Below are 14,743 nucleotides of genomic sequence, written 5' to 3' on the forward strand. Positions count from 1 at the left end.
CCGGTTAGTAATACACTGATCCACAAATTTTATGCTCTCGAACTTTCAAGGGACGCCCAGTTGTTTTCTGGATGTCGGGCTTTTTCAATCCACAAGGTTTTCTCACCGCCATGAAACAAGAAGTAGCACGCGCTCATCAGGGTTGGGCTTTAGATCAAGTGACTATGCATAATGATGTCCTAAAAGTGGGCACTGACGAATGTAAGAAACCACCTAAGGAAGGTGTCTTCGTTGAGGGCCTATATGTGGATGGCGCTGGCTGGGATCGCAAACTCTCACGTTTGATTGAAGCGTCAAATAAGGTGCTCTATGTGCTGCTACCAGTTGTACATATTTATGCTATAAATTCGGTGGCACCAAAAAATCCAAAATTATATACGGTAAGTATGATGATGTTGAACTTTTAGTCTAATGGATGGTCTTGGGAATACGCAACTTCGACAGGGTTAAACCAAAACCATCAGTTTCCTAATCTCCAGAAACCGAATTTTATAAGACTTTTTAGAAAATTTGCAAAAGCCGAGAGTATTGTACAAATATTTTCATCAAAATATATTGCTTTCGAAATTTTCTAACATAGGCCGGTAGTCGGACAGTATGCAGACTAAATCAATCAGCATTCCAAGTTCTCGAAACTAAGAGTATTCAGTTTCGAATTCCTACAAAAAAGAATAATTGTTTCCAATTTTCTAAAATGAGAATTTATTTAAGACTTTTGAATGTTGGTCAACGGCTTATCCGCGAATTGCAATAACAAAATCAATAAATTTAGGAACCCGTATTAACAGTTTTCGAAAACAAAAAGATTGAAATACTATCGCTTTTCTAAAACAAAAACATTATTTGAATATTCGAACACTCTAGTGTTGAGTGCAGCTTTTCAGAAAATCTGTGTGACCAAATCCATCAATGAATGTATAAATAACAGCTCATATTTTGAGTTTTCGATGGGTAAATTGATCAGGCCTGTTTGTCGAAAACGAGTATATCATTCAGACGTTCACTTTCTTTAAACAAAAAAATAAAACATTTCGAAAACTCGAACATGAGAATGCTAATGAGTTGCGAATCTGCAGGGCCAAGGGTTTACCAAAAAAAATAGCAAATTGTTCAAATATGTTTTCACGCAAATAATTTTTTTGAATTTACGAACGTGCGTGTGCGTATCAGCTGATTTTCTCAAAATCGAAAACGAAAGATCAGTTCAGATGTCGCCCTTTCCAAAAAAATGAATATTGTTGACTTATCCGAAAAAGATATTTCGCTCAAAAGAATAAAATATTAGCGAAATATATTATAAAAAAAAACTTTTTTAATGTTCGAAAGTATGCACTTTTAATATCAAAAAACCGCTTATTCAAAAATATAATTTCACTTGCTTTGAGGCGAAGATGATTTTAGATAGAATTGTTGTTCACTACAGCTGAGTGAAATGAATGACTTTTGGTGGTACAAAAAAATGTTCAACTGAATTAGAAATAGAATAATTAAAAAAAAAAAAATTTTAACTTATTAAGAATTCATGAGCTTAACACCGGCTTATAATAATTGAATATGCAATTATTATGTGGTTAAGGCAACTGCAGTTTCATCGTGTGATTCGCGGTTCGAATCTCGGTGAAACCTTTGATAACATTACGAAAATGCCTGGTGATGATTACGTTGGCGGTTTTCGAAATGGTTCCATCGCAATATGCCAGTAAATGTTTCTTTCTTTCATTCTTTTCAGTTTCTCTTAGAAAAACATAATAATTGAATATTCAATTACCGCGTGAAATTTCTAAAATGTGAGGCGTAGCTTGACCTTATTAAGGGCAGTTGGTCTTATATATGACTATCAATAGAAATTTGACGCATCCAACGCTTTTATTTGTCTGATCAACGCCTTAGATTGATGAGGAGTGTGGTGACTAGTACCTAGGACCTGCCTAATTATTTTCTAGCTTTTAGTATTATTATTACTTCATAGAAGTATTGTTTTCAATAAAACCGTTTAACTTAAACATTTTTTTTAATCATTTTATTTTCAAGTTTTTAGTCTTTATTTAATTGCCTATTATTTCTCATTCTGTTTAGTTCATTTAGCGACTCATTATTACAAGGGCTCTTTCCTGAAAATTTGTTACAACCTAAGTCCTCAATACATAATCCTTCCAAAGACTTTACTCCACTCTGCGCCACGTATGCTTGTCCCTCCTCCAACTCCAAAATATTTTGATGTCACTTCTACCCGACTGTATGTAATATGTGTTCCAAATATGAGCCAAATCGAACATGTTGTTGTTGTTGTTGTTGTAGCGATAAGGTTGCTCCCGGAAGGCTTTGGGGGGTGTTATCGATGTGATTTGCCGGATACAGATCCGGTACCACAGCACCATTAAGGTGCTAGCCCCACCATCTCGGGAACGATTTATGTGGCCACAATAAACCTTCAGGCCATCCCCTCCCTCCCCACCCCAACAACAATGGAGCTTGGGGTCGCCAGAGCCTCGTCTGTTAGTGAAACAGAATTCGCCGCGGATAGGTGAGGTTGACAATTGGGTTTGGAGAAGCTATATATTGCGCTGGCAACCTGGAGGGTTGCGCTACACAGCCCCTTGAAACTGGTATTTTAGTCGCCTCTTACGACAGGCATACCTACCGCGGGTACGTTCTGACCCCCTAACCCGCTGGGGGCCAAATCGAACATCATAGGTCGCTTTCCGTTCATGTATGTTTTATGTGTTCCAAATCGGACCACAAATACGATTGTTTTGAATATCTCGATCCTTGCCCCACCTAGCGGAGATTTTTTCATAGGTCGCTTTCTATTGTTGTATGTATAGAATGTTTATGTTTATTATTCTATATTTATTAACTCAAATAAAGCTTAAACTAAAACTAAAAAGAACAATGTCGTATCTTAGAAGGAAAGTCCCAAATTATATTATGCGTTGAAATTTAAAGTATTACTAGACGTTGGCGATTGCTAAAACTCAGCTGTTCTAGGATGTTGCCACATATTGCTGCATGGTTCGATTTGGGTAGTCACTACGCCGCCCCCTTTCCAGAAAATTCGCCGATGTGCTGGCATCAATACTTGTGGCTTGTGTTATTGCTGCTAATTCATCTCAATCATTATCGTGTATGTCTTGGGGTATTTGTTAACAACCAGGTATGGCCCGTCGTAAGGTGCTTTCAACGGCTTTTTAATTGTATCGTCGCGTAGAAAAGTATGGCTGCATAAGCGCAGATCCTTGGGAACAAATACCGCAGGTTTACCATGCTGTGACGTTTGTATTGGTCGAACGGTCTCGAAATGCCGTCGTAGTTTTGTAGTTCTCGTAAAAATTATGTTGGTTATTTGGAAATAATTCCTTGGTTTGTGTTTGCAATTGCGTATGCATATGCGTTATCGATTCTTTGCTTTGTTTTTTAAATCCACCAACACGTCGTAGTGTCTTAGGAAATCCGCACCTATTATAGGATGTGCAACGTCGGCGATTATGAAACACCACTTAAATGGCCATCGGAGGCCGAGATCTAATGTTATCTGTCGTTTGCCGAATGTATTAATTGTAGTATTGTTTGCAGCAACCAGTTTCATTGCGTTTGGCTGCATACTCTCACCGTGACGTTTGGGTACAACCGAAACCTCGGTGCCCGTGTCGATGACAAATTTCATTGAAGACGTTCTGTCTCAAATGTATAGGCGGTCAAATGTAAAGGCGGCTGGAGTTCATATCCTCCTCCAACATAGCCGCTTTGTACGGAGGGCTGACTAGATTTCCGAAAGCTTTGGTGTGAAAGCGCATGGTGGCCGACACCGTGTTGGGTTCTTGCCGAAAATATGATACCAACAGATATCGCAGTTTGTATCCCGTGCGTCCTCACTGCGTGAGCTGGTCGAGCACGCTACCATCACACCACGGTGGCCCCAGATATGTATTATGTGTTCCAAATATGAGCCAAATCGGACCACAAATACGATTTTTTTTAATATCTCGATCCTTGCGTCACCTAGTGGCGATTTATTTTCATAGGTCGCTTTCTATTTTTGTATATATTATGTGTTCCAAATATGACCCAAATTGCACTACAAATACGATTTTTTGAACATGTCGATCCATGCGCCACCTAGCGGCGATTTTTTCTTATTATTGCATTGTCATGGGGTTCTGAACTATATTCCAAATTTCAAGCTTGTAGCTTATCGTAAAGTTACTTAAATTTCAATTACAAAATTCGTGCCAGCCAGCCTGTCAAGTCAAGCTAAATAAAACCGTTTAAAAATATTCACCCCTATTCTGCATTTCGATTACGTTCCCGTTCTACGCTCCGCTTTAATCGAACTTGGGTATTCTGCATTACGACGGAATCGTAACGGGAAAAGAGCAAATGATTTTTCGAAATCAGCTGTTTGTACGGAATGTGTGAACATTGGAACAAAATAAATTAAAGAAAATTTGTAAAAAACACTGAAAAACGTTTATATTTTATTATCCAGGCCAGTTTGTAAAAAAAGCAATAGAATATATTACCGCCGTGTTATATTTTTTTTGAGTGAAGTGTTTTCATAATTGTAAGTGTGTTTTTGTCGTTCTTTTGGCCGATTCCCCGCCGTGGCCAACAAGTTTTGTTAAAACGGATTACTGCACGGATATAGTTGACATTTTCTGAGTTTTATGGATGCTAATTTCATTGCACTGGCCTAAAATACTTTATGAAGATTTATTTATTCTTTCCGCAAGGATTGTTTACGTTTTCGCTCCACCTTCCTCTACTCCGGCAGCTTGCTTTGGCATATAACTGGACCCAACGAACAGACACAAATTATAGCTGTTTATTATTTGTGGAGTTGGAAAGCAACGCATACGAAAATGGCCAGGCGAAAATGGAAAGGCAAATATTGCGAGATTTGTGTAATCCATTTGAGATGAATGACGAATTGTAAGAAATTGAACTTAAAAGTGGTAAAGTTTAATGACTTATTTTCTTATTTGGGTTCAAAAAAAAACTTTCGACTTAATAGGGATGCTTTCAAGTATGTGTTAGATACTTTTGCGGGGCAAATACGTCCAAGGACTTCGACATCGACATGTTGTTTTTGACCTGGAAACATATAAAAAAACAATCATCATCAAGCCTTCTACGTTTCTTAGCAAGTTTTACTTACATTTTTGTTAAAATTCTGTTATAAATTAATATAGAAATAAAAAGAAAATATTTTTCCGCCAACTAATTTGCAACTTAGAAAAACGGAACTACGATCGAAATGCAGAATACACAAAATCGAACGATTCGAAGTTGGATCGAAAGAGATTGGAACACAGAATACCAAAATTGCCAAATCGAAAAAATTCCAATCCAAGTCGAAATGCAGAATAGGGCTGATTATACCCTTAATATTAATTAATTAATATTATACCGATTTATTAAAATTTATTCCAGTCTTAAAATTTTTGAATGTAAAACCCTTTTGTTTGCTTTTTTATAAATTACTTCCAGTGTCCCGTTTACAAGAAAATTAATCGCACTGACCTCAACTACATCACACCACTTTGGCTGCAATCTTTGAAGCCGCCAGATCATTGGATATTACGAGGCGTTGCATTACTTTGCGATATTAAATGAAGAATATGTCAACGGACGATAGAATTTTGTGTACGTATATTATTGTTAGCATATTTTGATACTATATGTATTTGTAATTTTTTTTTATTTTATTGAATAAATTGTTATTATAAATATATTTGTTCTTGTTTTGTGTGTTTTTATTACATTATTTACATAGCTATTAAGTTTACATATGTAAGTATGTGATTTTATGTGGTCGAATTATGTATAACATACAAAAACTCAAAGCTAACTCTTTATTATGTATAACAATGACGACATCATCATATAATGCGCTTTTTTCTTTATATTTACATATACACCAAGATAAGGTAGTAGAAAAGAGAGATGAAATATGATTGCAGTAGTTATTTAAGGTATAAGAGTAGTCTTTTTTAGTCAGTTTTCGTTACTTAACTTAGCGCATATGCAAATGCACATAAAGATATTTACGTAAATACATTAACATGGTATGCATATAAATTAAAAGTATTGTAGTTTTTTCAAAATAATATCTTTTAAAATATACTAGAAGTTCTGCAGTTTAAGTATATTCCACTTCATTACCTTTTTTCACTTTCATTTCAATTCCGTCCCAATTGATTGCCACGTCCCCAGGTATTGCCAAAAATACCATTTCCAGCTACTGGCCGTTGAGGCGCACGACTCGCTGGTGGCTCACCGAAACCACTAAATCCGCCACTGATATCTGGTACATATTGTTTTCTAGTGAGGTGAAAAAATAAGTGAAATTAAGTAAGTTTTCATAAATCATTTGTATTCATTATAGCGTTTTTACGCTAAGTATAATAATATTCGAACTTTATATGAGTCCCTGTGACATGTCATCAACTGAAGCTTTGATAATTTTTTCAGCCCCCGCTGATATATAAAAAGATAATTTTCTGTAGCAAAATATTCGGAAAAATAGTTCTTATGCCAAACCTAAAAACTCCTCTCAAATTTGATTCTTCACCTAGTACGGACTCTAATCTTATCCCTCTGGTTGACTTCCAAATGAAACCGGGAAAAAGTATATATACTTTCAAATTTGCAATTCGGTCCGCAAACAATTTATTTTATCTCACGATAGCTATCCAACTATAAAAAACGTGACTTTAGTACATGCATGAGCAGAATATATAAACGAAAATGGAAAGCCAATATTACTTTAAATTAAGTTAGGGTGGTTGTGTCACAAAGTATTTAGTAGACGAAAGAGGTGCCCCTTAGACATAGTATGAGACAGAGGTATTTCTTTGTGTTTCAAAAAATAAAAATAAAAAATGAATATTTGTGCCTATGGAATGTACCTTAATATATCACCGATTTCAGCAGATTTATGAATAAAATACTTGTCTATACGATTTTTGATATACGCAAGGCATGGACAAGACCCACCGTGGTTTTGTTTAAACAGTGCAATAGGCGCGACCTGTTACAAAACCGAAGTGACGCGCGACTCCATGGCAGGTCTGCTTTTTCTTTTGTACGTATTGCATATTAGACTCTGAGAACAGCGCCCACCGTGATTTTGTCAACCTCACCTTCGAGCGGCGAATCCCGTTTCACTAACAGACGAGGCTCTGGCGACCCCAAGCTCCTCATGGAACTTGGGGGTGGGGAGGGAGGGATGGCCTGAAGGTTCAATGTAGCCATATAAATCGTTCCCGAGATGGTCGGGTCAGCACCTTGATGGTGCTGTGTTACCGGAGCGTATCGGATCTGTATCCGACAAAGGACCATCACATCGATAACACTCCCCAAAGCCTTCGGGGAGTAACCTAATCGCTACAACAACAACAACAACAACTAATTGAAAACGTCAGCTAGGTAGCCGAGTCTCTCAACGTCGGGGTGTACTACCATCGGCATGGCTATGACTACTGGGCCCACTGCTGTACTTGGCTCTTTTGATGCCTTCTTTAATCTCTGTGGCGATGTCAGATACATCATGTTTATGTTAATATCAGAATTGTTCTTTTGTTATCGATTGATGACTCGTCGTATGGTATTGCAATCCAAAGAATGCATTACATACTCTCGCCCATTTCTTCGAATTCGACAACACGAATTTCATTGTCGTGCTAATATTGGGTCCGCCAATTAATAATGAGCAGATGAAATACATCATATGCTTTGATTGATATGGCTGCAGAAATTTTAAAGGCTTATATGATTTGACCCTGTTGCAAGTAATTGCGATGCTTCAAAACCGAAGGAGCTCCCAATAAAATTGCAGGCAAGTGTTCCGATTAGTTTATTAATTCTTAACTGTCTGGCGCCATTATCAGATCCCTATGTGAATATTGGGGCTACTAAATCTATTTGTTAAATCACAATTTGAAGTAGCGAGCACGTGTGCTCAATAGATCTATACTTAATAATCACAAAAACACGATATGACAGAATCGGACCCCAGCGGGTTAGGGGGTCAGAATATTAACGCGGTAGGTATGCCTGTCGTAAGAGGCGACTAAAATACCAGATTCAAGGGGCTGTGTAGCGCAACCCTTCAGGTTGCCAGCGCAATATATAGCTTCTCCAAACCCAATTGTCAACCTCACCTATCCGCGGCGAATCCTATGTCACTAAAAGACGAGGCTCTGGCGACCCCAAGCTCCTCATGGAACTTGGTGGGGAGGGAGGGAATGGCCTGAAGGTTCAATGTGGCCACATAAATCGTTCCCGAAATGATCGGGCTAGCACCCTAATGGTGCTGTGGCACCGGATCTGTATTCGGCAAAGGACCATTACATTGATAACACTCCCCAAAGCCTTCGGGGAGCAACCTTATCTCTACAACAACAACAACATGACATAATCGGCTTTTCCTCGCTCACGTCCTCCAAAAAAAAAAAACAAAGCATATCAGCTCCACTCCTTCAGAAACTACGGTTGACTTATTTACCCTTAAATGGGACTCATCTTGAAAGTTTTACAGATTGTAAAGAAAAGCGTTATAAACGCATCCCGCTAACTACAAAAAATAATGCACACTTACAACAAACCAGGGGTTTCCAAAAATGCACCACCACCAAGCTCTTGTGGATATTGGAATTTGAAAAAGTAATAAACATGTCCAATAAAAATGCCAATGAGTGATGCAATTGATCTAAGAAAAAAGGAATAATAATGATTATTCACCGCAGTGCAATCAATGACGTGGTATTACAGTTTACAGCCTACCCTTGGAATACAAGTTCCATTATTGCCAAGACCCATGGCAAATATATAGCTTTAAAACGCGTGCCAAACCAAAAATTAACAATGACATCTTTATTCAATTGACACCATACATATGTTGTGGATACAACCAACAGGTCCATAAGGAAATATACCTGATGGAACAAGAAGCTGCATTATAATTTTCTAAAACATGCATCATATCATGATTATACTCACATTAAATAGCATGCCTCCTACATTCGCCAAAAATGCAATTATCAATAGCATATACAAATAATCAGCAGGACTACGCCCGAATTGCTCCTTCTCCAGCTGCGCTATGTAACGCGATATGAAATAACAATTTATAAGGAAATGGAATCCTGTCGCTGATGTTAGCGGATAAACGAATAGCGCAGTTATACATCGCCACAACTGCAGTCGTCCAAATACCGCTTCACTATGCAGGTACATGGAGCTCATGGGCAGTATATTGAAACGTGCCAGCAGGCTGAGCGTCACCGTACATGTAAGCCAGTAGCGTGTGAAGCGCGGTATTTGATTATACCATTGACTCAGGTCGCTCATATCTGTAAGTTGTGTGTGTTTTTTTAATTTAAATAATTAAGAATATTTTATATTGTTATTTTGCAAATGTAGTGATATCCGTAAATTTGTTTTCCATATGTTTTCGTTTGACAACTTCTACAATAAAATTACGTGGCCTAATCTATTACAATGTCTGTGCTGCCAAGTTTGAACGAATATGTGCTATCAAAGATGATGCTATGAGAGACGTCAGTTCGGAAAAAGTAGCGAAATGCTCGCTGCAAAGCGACGAGATGTCAAACGTAATAGGGCCGTTCCATTGGTTTATTGAGCTCTGGCTCTGGCTCAAATCTCATTGGAACGATCTGGATCAACTTTATGAGAACTGGCAGCACTAATATAAAACATCTGTTTTGTTGAAAATAAGAAGAAACGTACACAAAATTTTAAGATACTGATAGAATTATTAACATTTAAATAGTTTCGCACGTAAGCAAACTATTTATTTTCCTTACATCATCTTCAAGTTGTTTACTCTTTCAGTGTTTTTACTTTTAAATATGGCGAATTCTTTTATGTATACACAAATGTCCACATATTTAGTTCAGTGCTACAATGGCTCAACTATATGGTTGACTCATCTCACCAGCTGATTTTATTTTTTTCATTTCACTGTAGTAGGGATTGTCAGAAGGAGATGGCAAACTTAAAATGAAACCAACGAATTTACAACATTTTCTTACTACATACAAATGCAGCTAAGTTTTATGTTTTCATTCCATTCCATTCGTCTAACAGCAACACTCTGATTTTGGCAATGTGAACAAATGTATGTTGTTGCTGTAGAGATGAACCAACCATATAGTTGAGCCATTAGTGCTACCAACTCAAAAGTGGTTAGCTGTCAAAAAATCTATTACAGAAAACGAAACGAACAGAACTGCCATACGGATCAGAAATTGGACCAGATAAATAACAGGATCACAACGTTGTTGTTGCATTTGCATGTTAAATTTCTATCCGTATCTCGCTCAAGTCTCAATGGAACGTAACTAATGTTTGCTTGGGGTATCGCTGATTCCTTTTCTCCCAAATTCTGACATTTCGCCACTAATTTTTATGGTGAATTCGCGTCGCGCCATGTCGGTCGAGCTGAATTCTTTTAAGAATTTAAGTGTTTTTAATTTGCAGATATTTACTTATTTGTTGAGTAAACGTTTATAATATGTATGCAACATGTTAAATGTATGACAAATATAGGATCTATACTTTAAGTTTGAAATTTGGGATGTGGGCTATGTATTTTAGCGTTAAAATGCGGGTTGCGGGTTGTAAGGTTTACTTACGCGAGGATTATAGCCGATTATAAAAAACACTTGCACTAGTTTTTCTTTAATAAAGAATTAAAATTGAAACTCCTTATAGTCGTTTATATATATATATATATATGTTTGCTTTATTTTAAATAAATAAAATCGGGAAGAGATCTTGTTGGAGCTGAGGACCAACCATTAGCGCGTCGTTTAACGAGTGCCCTGACGACGTCTTCATTGACGCGTTGAATACGACCTTAAGCTTAGTAGTAGAACTTGTTTCTTTTACCACGGCGTGATGTGGCATATAGTATGCGGTTCGCGTTGTTGGAGTAGCTAGCTCCATATGACCCAAGTCAAGAAGCTCCTTCATAAATTTGCAGTACTCTTCGTGAAGGTCTTTGTTGGTGGCGAACCTGCTTTCCATTCGCAACAATGCCCGAACGGCTGCATTACGCGACTCACCAATCAACACCTCGGATTTCAGCGGTAAACGTACAATAAATCGGCCGTCAGTTGCGCGCTGTGTTGTATCGTCGAATAACTTCTCACAATATAACTCTTCGGGCGTGTAAAACTTTCTAGGTGGTAGCTCTTCCAGCTCCCAAAACTTAGCGAGGAGGTCAGTTAGTTGCGTATTACAATAATGCGTTGAGATTACCCGGGGTTTTATTTGTGAGGGAGTCGCGTTGCCAAACAGCACCCACCCAAACACGGTGTTCTGTGCCATCGGAGTGCCATTTTCACCCTTTTTTAGGCCGTCGAGTAAAAACTTGTCCATTTCGTCCATGCCAATCAAGACATCTATCGGACCAGGTTTGAAATAGTTAGGGTCAGCAAGCGGTAAGCCACTGACATGCGGCCAACGTGATTCGGACAAGGCGTTTGTTGGTAGGTCGTTAGTAATTTTAGATAAAATAAGCGTACACACGTGAAATTTAGAGTTTAGTGACTTTGGCGCTATGGATAACTTGACCTCACCCTTTGTGCGACCTCCTTGTACGGATCCAATACCCGTGACGCAAGCTGGTGACGTATTTCGTGGTAAACGAAGTCGTTGAACGCAGGGCTCCGTGATGAACGAAGCATGTGAGCCGTTGTCGAACAGTGCCCTGGCTGGCTGCCAGCGGCCGGAGTTACCTTGCAATAAAATGTCAGCAGTAGCTAATAATACCACGCGTTCAGCATCAGCGTAGTGCGACGTTACGTTGTTTTGGACGGCATTTTGCATAGCAGGAGCTGCCTCGTTTGTATTGAGACCAGCATGAAGAAGCGTGTGGTGGCGGCGTTGGCATATGCGGCACGATGACGAGCTGCGGCAGTTAGCGAAAACATATCCTTTACTAAGGCAGTTTAGACATGCACCATCTGTTTTGATTGTGGATAGCTTTGCTCTCGCGTCGAGTTGGTTGAATTTTTTATTCGATGCTCTCCTTTGCAGTATGTACACGATGTCGTTTTAGCGGTTTTGGATGATGGATGATTTTTTGGTACTAATTGGTTGCATGTTGTATGCAAAACATTCTTTGCAGTTGTACGTGCGTTTGCGGCAGCGGGCACCATCTCCAAAGAGCGGGCTCGCGTTTCCAAAAAATCTCGAAGCGATGTAAATGATGGCACATCGTCGGCTACAAGCGATAGTTCCCACTGTTTTCGCGTTTCATAGGCTAATTTCGAAACAGTCAAATGGACAAGCCAGTCGTCCCAAAATTCAACCGGGCGTTTGAGGGCACGTAGCGCACCAACGTGCTGCAATGTTAAATTTAAAATGTGTTTAATTGCTTTTGCGGAGTCTTTCGATGCCTTTTCGATCTATGATAATGCTTTTATATGGCTGTCCACTATGATACGCATAACTTTATAGCGTGCTGTCAGCATATCCCAAGCTTCACTGTAGTTGCTGTCGCTTACAGCAAAACTACTAATTCCAATGCTTCACCATTTAAACAATTTCGCAAGTATTGCAACTTCTGTCCGTCCGACAAACTTGCATTGGAATTCACTAGTGAACAGAATGCGTCATTTTGTTGGATCGCCACTAAAGGATGGTAACTGCAGCTTCGGTAGCGGCATGCGTGCAGGTGCAGTCGGAGTTACTGCAGGGGTTGGTTGCTTTTGTGGCGCAAGAATGCGCTTAAAATTTGATTTAGCGATCAAATACCACTCCTCACTACTGCTGTGTTTTCGTCGCCACACGACACCTCCACTTCTTCTTATGCTTTGCAGAAACGTTCCCACTGCTCCTCTAGCAATTGCAAATATGTGGCTGCAGCCTCTACATTGACTGCAAGCGAATCGGCTTTGCTCGATTGCAAATGCCGCTTTAATGCATTTAAAGCAGAATCGTGAACTTTCAACGAAGACATTTTTTATTTGCGGGTTTTTATGAAACTTATAAAATTAAAGCGATGTGGACTATATTTTGCGGAAATATTGCGCGATCCGGGTCGATGGACCAAAATGTTAGCGTTAAAATGCGGGTTGCGGGTTGTAAGGTTTACTTACGCGAGGATTATAGCCGATTATAAAAAACACTTGCACTAGTTTTTCTTTGTTTGTTTACTTTAAGAATAATCGGAAGTAGTCATTGACAGCTGACAGTCAGTGCTGCCAATGCCACTAATTGACGTTTGATATGATTACATATAGAAATGCCAATTAGGCGCAAACAATGTATTTACTATTAAACTAATATAATTCTTTGCAATAATATACATACATATGTAGGCACGTAAATAAATATTTGATCAGAAGCAAGCTTGGTTGTACAAATAAAACACGTACTGCTTTGACCTGCCAAATTCAATACCACCCCCAAATTAACCTATCAGCTGTTGATAATTGCATATACATGTATGAAAATATAAACAGACATAATAGGGCCGTTCCATTCGTTTATCGAGCTCTGGCTCTGGCTCAAATCTCATTGGAACGATCTGGATCAACTTTATGAGAACTGGCAGCACTAATATAAAACATCTGTTTTGTTGAAAATAAGAAGAAACGTACACAAAATTTTAAGATACTGATAGAATTATTAACATTTAAATAGTTTCGCACGTAAGCAAACTATTTATTTTCCTTACATCATCTTCAAGTTGTTTACTCTTTCAGTGTTTTCGCTTTTAAATATGGCGAATTCTTTTATGTATACGCAAATGTACACATATTTAGTTCAGTGCTACAATGGCTCAACTATATGGTTGACTCATCTCACCAGCTGATTTTATTTTTTTCATTTCACTGTAGTAGGGATTGTCAGAAGGAGATGGCAAACTTAAAATGAAACCAACGAATTTACAACATTTTCTTACTACATACAAATGCTGCTAAGTTTTATGTTTTCATTCCATTCCATTCGTCTAACAGCAACACTCTGATTTTGGCAATGTGAACAAATGTATGTTGTTGCTGTAGAGATGAACCAACCATATAGTTGAGCCATGAGTGCTACCAACTCAAAAGTGGTTAGCTGTCAAAAAATTTACTACAGAAAACGAAACGAACAGAACTGCTATACGGATCAGAAATTGAACCAGATAAATATCAGGATCACAACGTTGTTGTTGCATTTGCATGTTAAATTTCTATCCGTATCTCGCTCAAGTCTCAATGGAACGTAACTAATGCTACATATTTAAGACTTCGACAAAGTAGTAAATATACGTACATATGTTAAACATGTGGCAATTTGACAAAGCGACAAATCTTGAGTTAAGATAATGGCGATAAATTAACCTTTAACTAAAAACTTATCATTATTTCATTATAGTGACTTCTTATATTTGCAGGAGCCATTTGGCGATATGGTTTTATGGGATTATGAATAAATAATATTGTGAGACTTGTAACGCGTGTCTATTAACAAGCCAAAATATCACTTTTATGTTAACTCGAGATATGTATTTTTGTCAAATTGCCACGGATATATTGGCACGACACAAAATAGCCGACAGAATGTAGTTGATACGAGCTCAAATTCTGCCTTCGGTTGTTAAAAGTGTTGCCACTGACTCCTCCTAGGATCGTGTCAAAATAAAGGGAATTTATTATTAATTATGAAATAAAGGCAATTTCATTATTTTGCTAAGATAATCTTATATATCTTATCAAAATTA

At 38.1% G+C, this 14,743-nt stretch overlaps 2 protein-coding genes across 2 annotated transcripts in view; one reads left to right on the forward strand and one right to left on the reverse strand.

Moving 5' to 3' along the window:
* The window catches only part of kl-3 (dynein heavy chain 8, axonemal kl-3), a 78,136-nt gene extending 72,298 nt beyond the window's left edge, over positions 1-5,838 (forward strand). The window contains exons 32-33 of the mRNA XM_067768210.1: positions 51-380; positions 5,488-5,838. Of these exons, the coding sequence (XP_067624311.1) occupies positions 51-380; positions 5,488-5,613 (456 nt within the window). The 3' untranslated portion in view covers positions 5,614-5,838. The remainder of the gene's footprint in view (positions 1-50; positions 381-5,487) is intronic.
* On the reverse strand, positions 5,684-9,521 carry Der-1 (derlin-1). The gene is made up of 4 exons (XM_067768211.1): positions 9,001-9,521; positions 8,785-8,936; positions 8,600-8,710; positions 5,684-6,321 (listed from the first exon to the last, which is right to left on the reverse strand). The coding sequence occupies exons 1-4, from the start codon at positions 9,349-9,351 to the stop codon at positions 6,180-6,182; spliced, it is 756 nt and encodes a 251-aa protein (XP_067624312.1). The 5' UTR covers positions 9,352-9,521; the 3' UTR covers positions 5,684-6,179.
* Between the last annotated feature and the right edge of the window lie 5,222 nt (positions 9,522-14,743).

Source organism: Eurosta solidaginis, chromosome 2, assembly GCF_040869045.1.
Source record: "Eurosta solidaginis isolate ZX-2024a chromosome 2, ASM4086904v1, whole genome shotgun sequence".
Lineage (NCBI taxonomy): Eukaryota > Metazoa > Arthropoda > Insecta > Diptera > Tephritidae > Eurosta > Eurosta solidaginis.

Bases quoted from the DNA above. Each gene is read 5' to 3' on its own strand.
- Der-1 (XM_067768211.1), bottom strand. From the start codon at position 9,351: ATGAGCGACCTGAGTCAATGGTATAATCAAATACCGCGCTTCACACGC. The intron at 8,711-8,784 runs GTAGGCTGTAAA...CTTTTTTCTTAG, and splicing joins ATGGAACTTGTATTCCAAGG to ATCAATTGCATCACTCATTG. The intron at 6,322-8,599 runs GTAAGTGTGCAT...TCACCTCACTAG, and splicing joins TTGGAAACCCCTGGTTTGTT to AAAACAATATGTACCAGATA.